Source organism: Heloderma suspectum, chromosome 2 (assembly GCF_057233095.1).
Source record: "Heloderma suspectum isolate Gila_16-S chromosome 2, 16-S_ref, whole genome shotgun sequence".
NCBI lineage: Eukaryota > Metazoa > Chordata > Lepidosauria > Squamata > Helodermatidae > Heloderma > Heloderma suspectum.
In genome coordinates, this window is record NC_139459.1 from 52,764,099 (window position 1) to 52,781,401 (window position 17,303).

General features: G+C 40.0%; 1 protein-coding gene across 13 annotated transcripts in view; it reads left to right on the top strand.

The window, feature by feature from the left end:
• The window catches only part of ATG10 (autophagy related 10), a 202,950-nt gene extending 187,818 nt beyond the window's left edge, over window positions 1-15,132 (top strand). For 11 of the 13 annotated variants that reach the window (XM_084833587.1, XM_084833589.1, XM_084833586.1 and 8 more), the window contains 3 exons: window positions 8,320-8,417; window positions 9,708-9,823; window positions 10,949-15,132. In XM_084833587.1, the coding sequence (XP_084689713.1) occupies window positions 8,320-8,417; window positions 9,708-9,819 (210 nt within the window). In that variant the 3' untranslated portion in view covers window positions 9,820-9,823; window positions 10,949-15,132. The other 2 variants (XM_084833584.1, XM_084833594.1) reach the window with 2 other exon arrangements.
• Window positions 15,133-17,303: the final 2,171 nt, after the last annotated feature.

Consider the following 17,303-nt stretch of genomic DNA (forward strand, 5'->3'; position numbering starts at 1 on the left):
ATCATATTGACGTAGGCTTCTCCTAAATCAGAAATCTTCAACTGTTTTAGACCTAGCACAGTATCCAATGCTACAACTCTGCTTATGTCATTGATGTAGCACTAGCGCAAGTGACTTCTAGTGCATTGCCAATTGCATATGCTAGCACAAGGGTTTTCTGGGGAACAGCATGTGCTGTTGGCCTTGCACTAGACGCCACTTGCACTACATCAATGGCATAAGCAGAGCAGGAGCATTGGATACTGCCCCTAGGACGCAGATTTAACCCCCAGCCTGCCACATAGGACTTGTTTTACCATATATGTCCATCATTCTCCTCTTTGAGATCTTGGATGATAGGGATAGGGCTCCTGTATCTTAATGATTAGAAATGAGAATAATTGTATTTGCAGAAATCCCCTCATTTACACTACTATTAAAGGCAAAGGAACTCGGTAGAGGTCCCTGTTTTTGCTCCTATTTCTCTCTTTCACCTTATGTTTAAAACTAAAAATGAAGGCAAACAAAAATGGCAGTGTCACTAATGCAACGTACCTAAATCATGGCTTTGAGGGCTCTCACCCACCAGCACAAGACTAAAGTTCTAAAACAGATTGTATATTCTTCTCCACCCCATTCTTGGTTTTTTCATGGGACAATGTCAGATTGGCACTAAGGAGTCTAACAAGAAGAGGCTTTCATGCAGATGAGCCACTAGGGAGAATTCAAGGAACAAAATATGGGGTGGCTATCTGCCAGGAGAATGGAAACTATTGGCGGAATGGATTTCCCTTCTCCCTTGCAGCCTCCCACAACCTCCAAAGTCTGCTCCAGGGGATTGTGCAGCCCTCACAAGCAGATTGCCGGGGGGGGGGGGGAGAGTATAGAGGGTTGCAGGGGGAGGAGAGAAGTGCAAGTCCTGTTGCTCAAGGAGAAGTCCACTCAAGCAACGTTGGATTTAACCCATTGCTGTGGTGGGCTGTTTTAAAAGAAAGATTCTGATATTCTCCATTAAAAAAAGTTGATGGAGCAGAATATTTGTTTTGTGATGTGAATATCAAGTGTGAAGATTACTTGTTTTGATGTGTATTGATTTTACTGTTTGAAATTTGCCAATGTAATCCCTTTGACCATAGTTTACAGATGGGGGGGGGGATGTGGAAGCTGTCTGTTTTAATTGCATGCCCATGATCCTCTTCTCAAAGATCCTGTGAAAGAAAGTTTATTATTTTTTCTCCTCTTCTTAGGCTGAAGAATGGCTGAGGTCTCAGGTGGTACTGAAAAAAATGTTCATGCACAAACGTTTCTGCTGCCCTTGATAAAAGTCTTGACATCCCTCTATGAATGATTTTCATCAAAGCTACATCATGCAAACTGGATGTGGCAGAGGATGTTTTGGACAACAATCCCTTTCCACTGTAGGAGAAATGGAGAGGCCATAAATGCTATGATGGATGCTCCAAGGCAATTTAATGTAGCACTGGAGAAAATAGAAGCCATTACTACTGGAGGAGCTCCAGTTATGGCAGGGAAAATAAATGGTGCTGTTACAGGAAATGTACCGACAACAAAATACCTGCTGTTTGGGGGAAGGGAAGTAAAACATACAATACCAGCTATCCAGAACTAATTACCTTGCTGTATCGGTTACCCAAAAGTGACATTCGCTGTTAATTGAAATTTGACATGGATGATATTTCATGTATTATTTTAGGCATTATCTCACTGGGTGCTTGTTCTGAAAGCTCTGTTTTGTCATTGGTGGAACTTCAGTACACTTTGCTTTCTCATGGGGTGAAAAGAGTGTTTCATATTTATGTTGAAATCTGGTGGAAATGACACTTTATTTAGTCAAAATTAAACTAAGGATAAGGGACTTGAAACCAGAAAGATCTGTCTTTATTGAATGCTGCTGTTGCAAATGCTCAGAAAGAAACTTACCCTACAGTGTAATACTTTTTTAGGCCCTCAAGTTGCCACTGTAGGGCTGCATTCCTTTTTCCAGGCTGCAAAACAAGAAGATTTTGTTTTAATATCACACCTGTTACCTGCCTGTCTTCTCTCTTTGTATTGCTCCATGGAAGAAGATAAAACAGATTATCATTAGGTTCAGTGTGTCATTACAAATCTTCTGGCATTCCCCTCATACTAAGGTCTCTTAAACAAGAAAATTAAGCAGAAATAACTGTCTGGAAATCCATGCAAACCACTAACAGTAGTGGGGATGGGAATCATTGTGCCAGGTAAGTTGATCACAATGTAAAGGAGAGATGTTCTGATAGGTCTTTGTTTCATTTCAGTGACACTGTCAAGTTCTCTGCAAGAAAATCATGCTTAAGCTTCAGAAAAAATATTTTCACTTTTTGATGCATTATTCCTCTCCAGAAGAAGCTAGCTAGCTAGCTTGCTTGCTTGCTTGCTTGCTTTTCTCCTAAAAATGTCAGATTACTTCTTGCAGCATTCCAGTAGACATTCATCAAGAAATGGCCTACTGCAGTGGCAATTTCACTCATAAACAGTTAATTTATAATGAAACTAAGCTGGTTTTTCATTTAAATAGTTTTTTGCTTGCAAAACTCAGTGTGATTCATGCTTCTTTTCTGTAACTAATATATAAACCTGACATATGGAAACCAAGTGTTACTGATTCTGTGTGGAGAGGATTTCTTGAACCTACCTGACACACATAATAATGAAAACTTCATACAGTGGAGTGTTTTTCAAGATATGGAGTTGGATCCAGATTTAAGCTTGGGCAACTGGGCCTCCTGCTTCTCAGAGCAGCTCCTCCAGCCCCCTGAAAATTACACGCAGAGTCAGGAGACCCTGCTGAATGGGTGAGCTGTAGTGTGGGAGGGACCATTCACAAGAGGAGCCCTTCCTCTCGTAAAAGCCAGAATTTAGATCCAACCTATGTATTTTGGTACTTTGTTTATGCAGCCCTCTTTCCACTTACCTGTGCCATTTTTTTGTATCTCTGCTTATAAGTCCCAGTTGGTGATTTAGGCAAAGAAAGGACAAGCAGCTGCTTTTGAAGCTACTCCAGGAGGTAACACTGTTAGTATATGAGGGAGGGAGGGAGGGTGCATTGGATAGAGGACTGGTCATTTAAGGGGGAAAACAAGCTTCCCATTCCCGAACTGACTCAAAGGGTGGTGTTGGTTGCCCACTGAACATCAAACTGCACATGATGCTGAACCCATGATTGGGATTCTCCTTTCTGCAGGGTCCTTGGTCCTTGGTATTGTGGCAACTGTATCGCCACTACACCCCACTAGCTCTAAGGAGCCAAATAAAGAACATAGGATAGGAAGCATCTGTGTGCCACATAGATTTCCATTTGTCCTATGAAAACTTGAGTACATGAGACATGTTTCTTGTTTAACTTTGGAAAATAGTTTTGATAACTACGATACAAATAACAACAGCAGCCTGATCAGGAAGCCCACTGAAGATTATTGGGCAGAGATCCCTTAATTTCCTTAAAATTCAGTGGAATTATTTTATCCCACTTTAGTCTTATTTGGGGAATGTATATTGTAGTCCTGACAGCAATGCTATGAAATTCATTTCCTTCTCTGTGTTATCAACTGTATTATATAGTTAACTCATTCTCACTGTCTGATGCATTCTATAGTTCCTCTTCTGGACTCATTAAGAAGGGGACTAATTAATGCAAGTTTGGATAATGTAATGCAAGTTTGGATAATGTAAATACAATTGTGCAGTAATAAATTTTTGCTACTAGCAACTTGGGCCAAATTTGAACCAATGACCTAGCAATAAAACACTGTGTTTTCCATTACCAATTCCCTGAGCAGCTAACTCTTTCAACAAAGTTCATTGCATTGGCAACTATCCACAACTTGCTTCAGTGTGCCCCAGTTTCATTGGTTTAACCTTGGATGTACATCAATCTTCCTAACAGCTCACTAAGAAAAGACCATAGTTGAACTTGTCATGTAAAAAGCTTAACTACATTTCTTGAATTTTTATGCTCTCTTTCAAAATACTTGGTGTGGAATGGGAATTAAAGTAACAACTTTTTGGACTGGATATAAAGTGTGATTCTACAGCATTTTAGTGTTTCAAAATAGTCCTGTTTTAAAAATAATCCATTCTACACATAATGAAAGGAGGGTAGCCCTGCTGCTGAATGTGGTAGATGATCTGGGTGATGTGTACAACAGGGCATGCAATAGGGCTCACTCAGCTTATAAAAAGGGGACATAACCAGAAACTGAAATTGACTTGTCTTGAGGCAAAATCTGGAGAAGCTAGATGTTGGTTCTTACTTCTATCACAAGTCATAAAAAAAATCTCAAGGCAAAGTCTGAAGACTAATTGCAGGTGTGTGAGTGAGAGAAACTAACTAATCTGAGTGTTGGTATTAAGAGCACAACATGACATGGGCAGAGCATCAGGGCTACCAAGAAGGGGGAACCCTTGCAAAGCAAAGGGCCCCTGCCTCAGCTCCTGTACTTACCATAGCCCCCTGCCCCAGCCTTGCCATCTTGTTCACTAGAGCACCACACATACATGAGTCCATGTAGGGGGCAGAGGCAGGGCCCCCAACGTTACAGTTGCCCCAGGCCTCATAAGCCCTCTGAGTGGCTCTGAAGGGCACAACATGTTGTGAGCATGGGTTGTGGTCAGGGTTGTGTTGCTCATTATCTTTGATATCGTGGACACTATCCAATATACCCCCATTATACTGGCTCTGTCACTTTCTAGACTTTGCAGTGGCCCTACTAGCTGGGGAGAGAATCTTCTTTTCCCAGCAAGAATATATTTCAGTTTGAATACTGGGAAAATGCAATATCCTTGAAACAGAAAATGGTGTATGAAAGTAAGATGACCTTCCTTATATCAGAGCCATCTGATTTTTAAAAAAGGATAAAGACACTATGCTCAGTTCAAATATACAAGATGTAGGTCAGAGAAAATGCTAGAGAAAAACATCGGGTTTTGTTGTCAGTTTCTTGTTTCCATGCAGCAGTGTTCTGAACTATTGGTAGCATAGAATCAGGCTGACAGACAGTTTGTAAGAAACAGAAGTATAAAGATATATGTCTGTGTGGGAGGTGTCATTTTATTGTTTTGAAACCAAATATTTGGTTAATCCCAAACAATGTTAATCCTAAACATTTTCAATAGTTTGAAGTGTGCGGTTTAGATATATACATGGTATTAACTATCGCTATATTATAGGTTGTATTAGAAGATTACAGCATATTTTTAGTTGTGTGAATAATGTTAATAAAATTATGCTATATTTTCATCTAAATTCAGCATGTGAAACTGCTTGTGTGTCTAGCTGGAGATATCAGGAAGGCCAATGCAAATCCAAGCAAACCATGTTACTTTCTGAACTGAGCTTCCTAATGTAGGTCACTTCCACTTGTCAGTTTTTCAGGAACAGTAACCACAGATCTATAAAGTAGAATATGAAGTACAAAGTAAGAGAGGTACCTGTTATCAAAGGGATTTGGTGCTGGGTGTCACTAATTTTGTTTATATATATATAATTATTTTTAGGCTGCTTTGAAGGGTGGAACCCATGAAATGATGTCACAGATATGAGGGATTCCTTTCATGTATGATGATCATGGACATGCCCCCCCCCCCCCACACACACACATGTGTTATGGTAGGGCATGGGAACTACAGGATTCTGCCAAAGACTTCATGGAATCCCTCGCAGTTAGCTGCCTGGGTCAAAACAGATTATCCCCGATGTGAAGTCAGAACAATAATGCTAAATGGAAGCCAGAGAGACCATGATATTTGTGCCTCTGTGATACTGTAGCATATTCGAGAGGGGAGTGAAGACCACCAGGAAAGAGATTTGATGGCAACATAGCTTGTCAAACGGAAAAGCCAATAGCTACTTCTAACATAAAGATAGGAAAAGTATTTTCTAACTGCTTTGGAATTTGTCATGATTATATTGCCATTGATAAATCTTTTGTTGCCAGTTCCAAGACATAGTCTTTTCCAGGAATCTATCTTTGCTAGACATTTTTTCACACATTTCTGATGCAGTCTAACAGTCAAGTGGAATAATATATTTTTGTTCAGATTGGCACTCACTTCATAATGTAGAATGGCATCAGTCAGTTCACTAGTATGGATAGCAGGTGGCAACATCCTTGCATGAATTTGTAGTTTCGACCGTTGGTCTTCAGGGTTAAAACAAAAGGAATGTGAAACATTTTAATGTTCTTGTTCCTAACTTTGTTCAATTCGGTACTTGTTGCTGTGTCCGTGTATGCATTTTGTATTATAGTGCATCATTTTCATAAACAGGTTCTCATGTTACTTTTTTTCAGATTTGTTCATACAAAGGATAACATCTTGTGTAAGGTGGGGTAATACAAGAGCTTCACTTGCTGATAGGCATGCACAATTCCAAAATCTATTTTAGTATTTCAGAGTCTAAATATGGAATTACAAGTTTATCCAGCTTATAGTTGGCAAGTCAGATTCAAGTGTTAGCACATACTACATTCTGTTTCATTGTGTATGCAGACATAGAAATGAGTCCTGGTTCTCAAAAAGTAAAACATGTGGACTGAGATGTAGTAGAAAGAATATTTAGTAGTTTGATGCAGATGTAAGTTTGCTACAGACGAAATGTTAGTATTCTTACAGACAGCCGTGATTATTTATTTTCCTGTTGAGTGTACAATAGCCTAGTCTGACAATGTTCTACATCCTAGTTATTCATCCAGAAAACATCCGTCATGGCTGGACAGTCTCCAGTAAAAATTATGACTAGGGGAGCATTGGGGGCAGGAGCATAAAGATAGCCTCTAGATGTCTTCCTAGGGAATGCCCCAAACTACGGGAACATAATCAAAATGTGTATGAGCCAAATGCAAATTGTGATCTTTAAATGCAATAGTGACTAATAGGATTTAGCAATACCCAGTGATGGGTCCAGTCTGGAAGAGAGCAGCCTCCAAATCCTGTATATAAAGCTGGAATTTATTCTTCCTCTATAAATCCCCTCTCCAAGCTGTCAAGAGAATAAAATGGTCCTTAAGAATTACACACTTCTATATATCCAAAAAAGGACTTTTTCTGTCTTAACATGCATAAGATTGCGCCCTTAATTTCTGTTTTCTCCAATAGCTCCTTTTGTTCTGTACAGTTTTTTTTTTTTAAATCTAGTTTAGAATGATTATCTATGATACATAACTTCAGCTAAGGATGTACTTGAACAGCTTCAAGATACCCCAGAAATCCTCATCTTGCTATTTAATATTTACAGAGTAATATTCAGATGATTCACTACTATGATTATTGGTTACCATCACTTTTCAGACTTTGTTCTTTAGCACACAAAATCCCTGAGGGCTGGCTGCCTACTGCACGCACATACTTGACTCAGGAACTGTTAACATTTAAGAAAAGGTGGAGAACCTGCTTGTCATTGTTCGCATTCCAGGCAACTGCCAAAATAGCCCAGTGAAGGTCTTAGATAACTTGAATCTGTGCAAACACTGTTGCATTTCTGTCAATTTTAGTGAGTTTCTCTGTTGCTGCTATGACATTGTTTGCATATTATATATTATTGCATAATTGATGTAACTCCTTCTGTAAGATTACAGTTTGATTAAATGCGTTCAGAGTTAACATAAATCACATGGATTGCTGATCAATAGACTAATAATCAAAGACCTACAAAGCTTAGAACCAGCATATTTAATGAACTGTCTCCTCCCATACAATCCTGTCTGCCCACAGAAATCCAACTGTGGAGACCTGTCCAAGGTGTCATTGGCAGTCTGAAAATGCCCACTCCTGTAATGTAGAACTATCTGTCCTGGGAGATCCATGTGACCATCTCTCTGATGCTTTTGAAGATGTTTGTGTTCAACCTTCAAGGCTTTCATCCTTGGTGGACTCTGATTATGCCTAGCTATCTAAATTTATTTATTTATTTCTGTACCACCCAATAGCCGCAGCTGTAAAATGCTGGTGCTTTTATCTACAGCTCCTGTACATTTAAATAGTTGGTTTTATTCTGTGTTAAAACATTTTGCTTTTTAAAAATATCATAAACGTTAAGTGCCTTGGGTGTTTTGTTGGAATAAATAGGTGAATAAGCGAGTGCAATCTGTTGGAAAGAATATCAGACTTGGATTTAGAAGAACTTACCTTTAGACTTATTGAATGGTCTTCAGCAAGTCACTATTTCTTAACCTCCATTTGTCATCTGTAAAAGAGGAACCTTAAGAACCTACATTACAGTGGCTAATATAATAGCAATTGTAAACTACTTTGTAGTTTACAATTGCTATACAAATTATTAACAACATTGCTTCTTTTCAGGAACATCCATTACTTGGACAGCCTTTCTTTGTACTTCATCCCTGCCGGACAAATGAATTTATGGCTTCAGTATTATCCAGTTCACATAAACAAAGCAAGTGAGTAGCATCAGTGTGGATTGTTAGGCTTAGTAGATTGTTATACTCACCTTCAGACAACTCATGAAAACTATAAATAAATGTATACATACATTTCTAGTGGAGGACTATTCCTAAAGGATCCCACAAAACTCTCCTTTTTTTAGCCAGACAAATTCAGATTAGAAATAAAGCACAATTTCGTATGTCTCTTACTGTAACAGAGTTAGGAGTATGGAGAACGTTTCTCCATTCATAGTCCTTAGACATTTCAGGAGGTGTTTCTCAAATGTATCCCAGACATTCTATTATTCATGTGGCCAATGTCATGTCATACTAATAATGATCTCCATTTCATCTTCATTGTTACTAATACGTGAACCAGGGGGCTCTTAATACATCTTAAGATGTACTGGAACTTAATGGAACTTAATACATCTATAGTTAAAGTCTTGGGTGGGCAAAATAAGATCCACAGGCTATATATAGCACCAGGGGTATTTTTGTATGACATGAAATCCTGAGAATTTGAGCTTTCACTTACTTAAAAGTGTTAACCTCATGGTTACAAAGAATAAATATGTGGTGGGAAAATAAGCTCAAAGATCAGAAACAAAGTCTGATCTTCCACATTTCATGATGTTGGAGCGGGCCTGCTTAGAGTATAGTGATGCTTTGGAATTCTCTGCCCAGTAAAGCTCACCAGAGTCCAGCCCTGCAGACCTTCAGATCATGTGAAATGTTTCTGTTTAAACAGGCTTTGTGCTAAATGTGATTTTATTGCTTTAGGGCGCAATCCTATGGCCGGTAGTCAGTGGCTAGATAGCCATAGGATGGGTCGGTTCCCCGAGAACCGACCTCCACCCCCTTCTGCACAGCCTCGTAGGCAGCGCAGATCAGCTCCATCCTCCACACTCGTAAAAAATCTCAACAGCAAAATTCTAATTATTTTAAATGGCCCCCAAACCTCCTGAAGTTGCCCACGCCTGAGCTAAAATGTCTGTGGAGGTATTCAGCTTTTGTAAAATAAAGAACTAGGCCATGGAGCTTTCAACTGATTTATCCTCCATTGAGCAGCCTACGAATGGTATAGCACATGCTGTGAAATGAAGTACACTAACCTGGGAGGTAAGATTTGCCATTTAAGTTAGTTTTCTTTCCCCTAAATTACATAATAAAAACATCTGTAATGTCATGTCAATTTAATTAAAAATAGTAGCCTTTTAAAACGGTGCCTAAGTTTTAAAGACAATTCGTATCTGTTACAATTTCCCCCAAATGTAAAATGTATGTTTTCTTTTTGCTTTGTAGGAGTACAAACTACATTATCTCATGGCTGAGTATTGTAGGCCCAGTAGTGGGTCTCAATCTACCTCTGAGTTATGCAAAAGCCCATTCTGAACACAGCACAAATAATGATTAAAGAGGTAAAATAGATACTTCTTAAAATTAGACATTTGAAAGCCATTTTATTCTTTTATTCAGGTTGCTGAAAATGGTTTTGAATTTACTTCTCAACACACAAAATATAAAACTATTTTTATTTATTAATAGCTTAATTATCACCTTATAGCTGTGCATACAGACTTGCTCACCCTTAATCTTTTTATCTAAAAAGTGGTGCCCTGAGTTTGTATTGCTTTTCTTGTTGCTGTATGGCGTATACTATTATTTTCTAGATGTTCTTTACCTGTAAGACCTTTATAATTTAAAAAACAGGGTGTGTGTTTTTCCAGAAACAAAGCTCTTTTAACTTTTGCTTCTATGTCTTTTTTTCAGAATATCATTTGGTGTTTAACTTTGGTGCCCTGACCCCTCTTTTTTACTTCATCTTTCCTGCCATGCATTGATGTGGTTGTGCAAAAACCCAAGCTCTAAGGCTGGTGCAGCCCGAACCATGGGGTCCACTTAACTACAGTTAAGATATTGGGAGCAGATCACAGAAAGCTGCACACCCTTCCCTCAGTTATTCTCTCCAGAGAGAATTCCTCCCTCCCACTTGGTTAAGCATTATGTCAGCAGTGACATTAACCACAAGGACAACTAACCTGGGCTCTCACTTAAGGAGGATTAGAAAACAGGATTTGAAGTTCCCTGTGGTGAATGCTTGGAGAAACATCCCCGTCCTTCACACTTTGTGTCTTTGTTTTGGGAAAAACTGCTATAGCCTTTGCAAACATGATTACTGCATAAGGTATGAAGTGACTCTAAGACAACCTATGTACTACCTTCAGAAATCCTAAACTTTTCACTCCTCTCTCTCTGTGTGTGTGTGTGTGTGTGTGTGTATACACACACACACACACACATACATAATACATACATACACACACACACACAAGCAGTTTTTCTCAGCCTTGAAGCCCGGTATTGAATCACTGCCAGTAACCTTTCTAGTAGCTGAGATATGTCACAGAATCAGGAGTGACTAAATTTAAGCAAGTTGAGCACATATTTAACACCATGATTTAATACCTGTTAATGCTGATGTGTCCATCTTATTGAAATTATTTCACTACTTCTGATAAGTTTTTTCATTACCTTTATTTCAGATTCTGTACAGAAGCACAGATAGTGGTGAAATACAGAGTTTCCACACCAGTACTGTAGCTCATGTCATACATGAAGCTAAGGACAACATCCAGTCAAACAAGCTGTAGAAATCACCACAAGAGGCCTCAGTGGAGGCCACATTTCACTGATGTGTCTGATGATAATTAAGCCTAGGAATAAGTTCTGATTGGAACAAGGATGATACATAGTCCCATCAGGAAGCAAATATTGATTCATGTTATCATTTGTTGAGCTAATGATAACTGGAAGATGACACTTTCCCAAAATTGATAGAATGACTGATTTGGGGCAATTTATGGGGCAAGTAGTTCAGCCCAGCATATAGTCTTAGCCAGCCATACTGGCAGGGGATGCCTGAAGTTGTAGTCTTAACACATCTGGAGGGCACCAGATTGGGGAAGGCTAGTCTAGATAAAAACAACATAAGCAACTACTACAGGGATTTGAAGGCTTCAGTAATAATGGATGTCTTTCCACCTTTACCGCTATTCTAGTTAAGCAGCCCATGAAATGGAATAACTCTGTGCAAGTTGTTCCCTTGCTGCTGTTTTGTGTTAGCAAGGCCCATTAGCAAAATTGATCAGTTACACATACACAGATTGCTTCACACATTACAGAATTCACTTCTCTTGAGGAATTAACATGAAACTGCTGCATTGATCTTCATGTGTGATGATCAAACATGTGTACAGGATACTTGTACCACCTGCTGGAAAGCTATAATTGGCCATCGCTTCCCATCTAGTGATTGCACATTAATATATATGTAGCAATGCACACATTTGCCTTGGGACCAAACTGGACATGATGGTGGAAACCACACTCATTGTTCATCTGTCTGCACTGATCATGTAAAAACTTGGGGAAGGGTTTTTGTGTCTAATTTTAACATCAAAATTGGTGTGCAGAGAGAGTAGCTGGACCCTCTCCTGTATTACCTCTTCACGGTCCATCACCCAAAGCCCTTTTTCCTCAGCCTGGCTTCAGTATTGGAAATGAGCCAGGCTTGGGGAAGTGCCTATGGGGCTGAATTTGGCATGGGGAAGATTCAGTTCCCCTCACCTGGATGCCCATTTTGATGCTAAATTTAGACCCCCGCCACCCTTGCTTTATACGTGAACAAATAGAAGTGGCTGCTGCTTTCACATCTATTGTCTCTTATTTATATGTAAGTTTTCATGCTATTTCCACTGAGAAGCATTTTCCATATATAAAAAAGTAATGTGCAAATTGCCCCTATGTTAAACTGTCTTGGGTTTAAATCATGCTCAGTGTACTGTGTCCTTTTTCCACCTTCTCTTTGGGCTGGTTTTCTCTTCAGCAGAAGGCTTTATAAAGATAAGCTACACTGAAAGCCTGCTTCACAAGACCTGTAGCTTCAATTAGGCCTCTGCTACATGTTACATATGTATATTTGTGATATATATATATAGTATGGCTTAAACATTCAGGAGGTTAATTTATGAAATTAATTAGCAAAAATGTCCACATTTTAATTTCTCTTACTACCATTTAAATTGGTCACTGCTCCATTAATAACATTCATTTCGCTGCAACATAGTATGGATATACCTTATGCTTAGTTTTTTCCCCATTAGAATAATCTCAGTTGTAGACAGCCTACACACAAAATCAGTCTGTATTTGTTACTGCACTGAGTAGGTGTCAGTTAATAGACTAAGGGATCATAAGGATGACTGAGTATTCCAGTGTTGTCTTGTTCGGATTAAAAGTAAATTCCCAGATGCTCAATAACTGTTAAGAGTTCAATAGATAGAATGGAATACATGGCAGCAGCATTTGTCATAATCTTAGGAAATGGTTTAACTTTGTCTTGAGGAAATTTTTTAGCAGGTAACATTAATACTTTGGATTGTAAAAGTCTTTGGTTTATGAGTAAAGATCATATCTTACATTCACCTAGGTAAATCTCTAATACTAAGTGGATTTCACATGAATAACAATGATGACACCAGAGAAACAGTACACTGTATGTAATATCCATGTCAGCCACTTTTGACTCTTTCTCCACAAGTTGTTTATTTGTTTATTTTATATGTTTAGCTGATAGAACCAAATTAAATGTAAAGTGAAATATTAAAGTATGCTATTTCAAATATAAAAAGGAGAAATTTATAGTATTTTAAAGGTCTCAGATATTCTACTTGCTAAATATCTCGGATTTACTTTGTATCTTTTTGAATAGTTAAAATGCAATTGGTGACATTAAATACTTTTGCTGGATGACATAGCTTTGGGCATCTCTCTAAAGAGTGAGCCTTGTCCCAGGCATAGAAAACAACCCTCTCTCAAAATACTAGAACCCGGGGTCATCCCATGAAGCTGATTGGTGGGAGATTCAGGACAGATAAAAGAAAGAACTTCACACAGCGCATAGTTAAACTGTGGAATTTGCTACCACAGGATGTAGCGATGGCCACGAATTTGGATGGCTTTACTTTCCATTATGATAGGTGGAAAGTTTAATTACAAAAAGAAAGGGGAAAGGGATAACATACAACAGATGGAGCAATATTTGGAAACAGTACTTCCAAAGCAAAATAACCAAATTGGCTAAAACATGCCTACACATTCCAAAGCACCGGTCTTTGATAGGACAGGAGACAACCGATAGGCCAAACAGAGACAGTTGAAACCCAAGGTGTAGACAAAGGTGAAGGGCAGCTGTAGCCCCTCTGGTTATATCCTCAAGTCTCTGGCAAAAGCTAAGATCATCCCCACTGGCCAATCACAGGCTGAGTGGGACAGTCTTTCCAGGCCTCCTGGGGGTGGGTGAGAGTTCCCACAGGAATGCAGCTGAGATCACTCAGTCCAATTATCCCGGGTTCTACTTTGGCCTTGATGCCAGAGACAGCACAAGATAACACACACAGAGGGCTTAACGAATATGTGCAGACTCAACCCTACAAAATGGAATCTTACAAGCTACTAGAAGAACACAGAAATAAATGGATTTCTTGACAACTGTGATTTTATTATTTTTACGTTACTTGTACGCCACCTTGGTAGGATTTGTATCCTGCATATCAATGTAATCAATAAACTGGTACAGCATCCTGCATTACCACAATGGCCAACCAAGAAAGTCAGTTTATTATATGTATTGTTTCGTGCAACAAAAAGCGCCCTCCCCCAAGCAATTTATAAAGAAATAATAAAAACAAACCCCCAACAAATACAATATCTACCACAGCCACTACCTAGCAACTGGGATTCAGCAGCATGCTGCTTCTGATCATGCAGGCTCCATTTAGACCAGCCTTCCCCAACCTGGTGCTCTCTAGATGTTTTGGACTACAACTCTCAGCATTCCTCACCGCATGCTGGTTGAGGCGGATGGGTGTTAAAGTCCAAAACAGCTGGAGAGCACAAGATGAGGGAAGGCTGATTTAGACATTATGATTTAATAACAACTGACTAACCTATCATCCATGAATTTGCAAGTGTGTGTATATGTATAAAATTATGAAAGTGAAATGATTAATGAGTCTAAATCCCTTTTAAAGCAATTGAACTAGTGGCCATCACCACACACTTTGAGGCAGTGTATTGAGTATTGCTTGGCTCTTTCCTGAGCTGCCAAGGATACAGAACTACAGTTTCCAGCAGTAAGTAGCCTGTGACTGACAGTACTCTTCCTGCCATTCAATAAGTCAGGCAGGATACCTCCACCCCTTGTCCCTCACACCAAGCACATATTACACTCAGTCTGGTAACATTTGGAGAAACACTGCATGGGGGCAGTGTGTGGGGACTCCTTGATTGTGTAGCCATGCACACAAAACAGCTTTGTGTTGTGGCCAGTGCTTATTACATTCAAATACTTTTCCTGGTACTTTTGGCAAAGGCTACCAGGAAGTTCTGCTCCATTGAAATGAATGGAAACTGCAAGAACAGTCAGAGGGCAGAACATGGAATTCTGCAATCCTATGGTCCCTGGGATCTACACTTCTGGCCCTCACGCATGCCCCCAAACCAGTGACTGCCCTGGGGCTAGTGTAGATCAATTCCATTTGTTTCAATGGGAGGGAATGGAGTGAATGAAAGAAAAAAAACCCTAATGCTGCTCTGCCCTCTTTTTTGCCCTGCTGAGTTTGTACCAGTAGGGCATTGTAATCATCAGAGGCTCTGACTTCAGAGCTCTCTGCAACAGAGAATAGTATTGCTCTGCTAATCAGGTCAGCCACTGGCCAGGTTTGGATGTAATGTTCCCACGTCATAAGCGGATTTATGAATGCTGTGAACATTATGTCCAAACCAGGCCGATTTGTTCAGGTAGCCCCATATTATACGCTCTGATTGGCAGTGGCTCTCCAGGGGTGTCAGGCAAGTAACGTTGCCTGCTACTTTCTCCCTTCTTGTCCAAAGATGCCAGGGGTTGAACCTGAAACCTTCTGCATGCAAAGTATGTTCTCTGCCATTGAACTATGGTCCCCTGCCACCCCCAAAGGAGGGAACAGAATTGCAGGCTATGGGGCTCAGTGCCCTGCACAGCTCCCTCCCTCCCTTCATGTCTTGAAGCAAAATAAATTTAAGCAAAAATGCAAATATATAGTCTATTATTTGTGCAAGTCATAGAAATCAGCTTTTTATCACAGAATTTTGTTAACTGAATGCAATTTTGGATTTTTTTTTTAAAGTAGACTATACGAATCCTTTCATTATACCAATATGTGTACCTTATTCACTTTTAAAGTAGAGTTGTTCCTCAAGAAAATGATACAGTTTTATGTGCTCCATTTATGAGGGAGAGATGCTTGACTCTCTTCCATCCTCCTCCAGCTGGTTCAGTAGAGTTCAGCCAGTCACCTGGGGTTTCCTAAAGAATGAGGAATTCACCAAGTGCCATAACCCGGTGTTTCCAGAATATTGTTTCAATAATAATCCTCAGAAGGCGTGGGAGGCAATTCAGACAATACTCAAGAAAGGGGGAAAGCCATATCATCTTTATGTCAGTGGGTGTGGTTTCAGAGAACCACAGGCAAAACTCAATTGTTGCAATGGGGCTTTCCCCAGCTCCTTCCTGCTGCAGCCCCCTGCAGCCCCCTGCACCCCCCCCCAAGCCCCTTCATTGTGGTGTGGAAGTGTGGGGACTGCAGCTAGAAGAGGGAATCAATGGGTATCAAGGGAGGGACTTGTGTGAGTGGAAGCATGCAAGGGGCTCTCTAGATCCTACCTATTGTGTTTATTAACTACAGTAATTCAAGTATTAGTTTTCTTATGTCAGGGCTAGCCAACCTTTTTTGGGCCCTTGGGCACATTTGGCCATTTGAGAAAGTGTCCTGGGCACCACCACAAAATGTGCACGCTGCAGATAAAAGCATCAGCCTGCAGTAACCTGCCATCTTCATTTCCTAAGAATTTGGGCACCTTGGCAGGTGCCAAGAAAGGTGTCTGAGGGTGCACTGGCACCCATGGGCATCATGTTGCCTACCTCTGTCTTAAGTTACATGACGCAGAGCAGAACAGAGTCATTTCCATCTGCAGTGATATTGGGTGAAGTCCTGTTCCCACTGAAGATGGTAATAAAGCTCCTACAGATTTGAACAGAGAAAGATTGATGTTTATTCTAGTGGTATAACTGGCAAGGTGGCAATGAAGAGTTATGCTTGGGGGTTTAACATAAGTAATAAAAAGTGAGACTTACAATGCAGTCCTATGCATGCTTACTTGGAAGTAAGTCCACTGGGTTCAATGGGGTTTGCAGCCTATTAAGTGCATCCAGGATTGCTGCCTTAGAGTCAATTTTTAAGAAACACGTAGTCAGCACATGTCCTGGGACTGACAACTTCAGGATATGGGGGGATCTTGTGAAAATAAAACTCTGTATACAGGGGGAAAACTGGCATGTCAGGAATAGGTTTATACCCATACCTTCTGTGTTGTGTACTAGCTTTCTATAGGCAGATTTTTTTTTGACTGGGAGCAGCATTCAAAAATACATGCCACACCACGTCAACATTAGGTCTGTGTCCCATGCTTTTTCTAAATGTTTGAACTGGGGTTTTTAGGGGCCACTTCTTACTCATACTGATTATATTAGAGCAGGATTTGAAACCTTGGTGTTCATCCCCGTGGCTTATATTGGTGTCATGGTTGTTGCCTGGACGAACACAAATACTCTCTGATGCAATTCCAAGGAGGAAGGAAATTATGTGTGAGTGTGCCACAGGGAGACTCTCCCCAAATGAAATTTGTAGGATTCCCAAACACAATGTACAGCAACCTTCCCCAATCTGGTGCCTTCCAAATGTTTTGGATTACAACTCCCAGCATTCTTGACTATTGGCCATGCTAGCTAGGGCTGGTGGG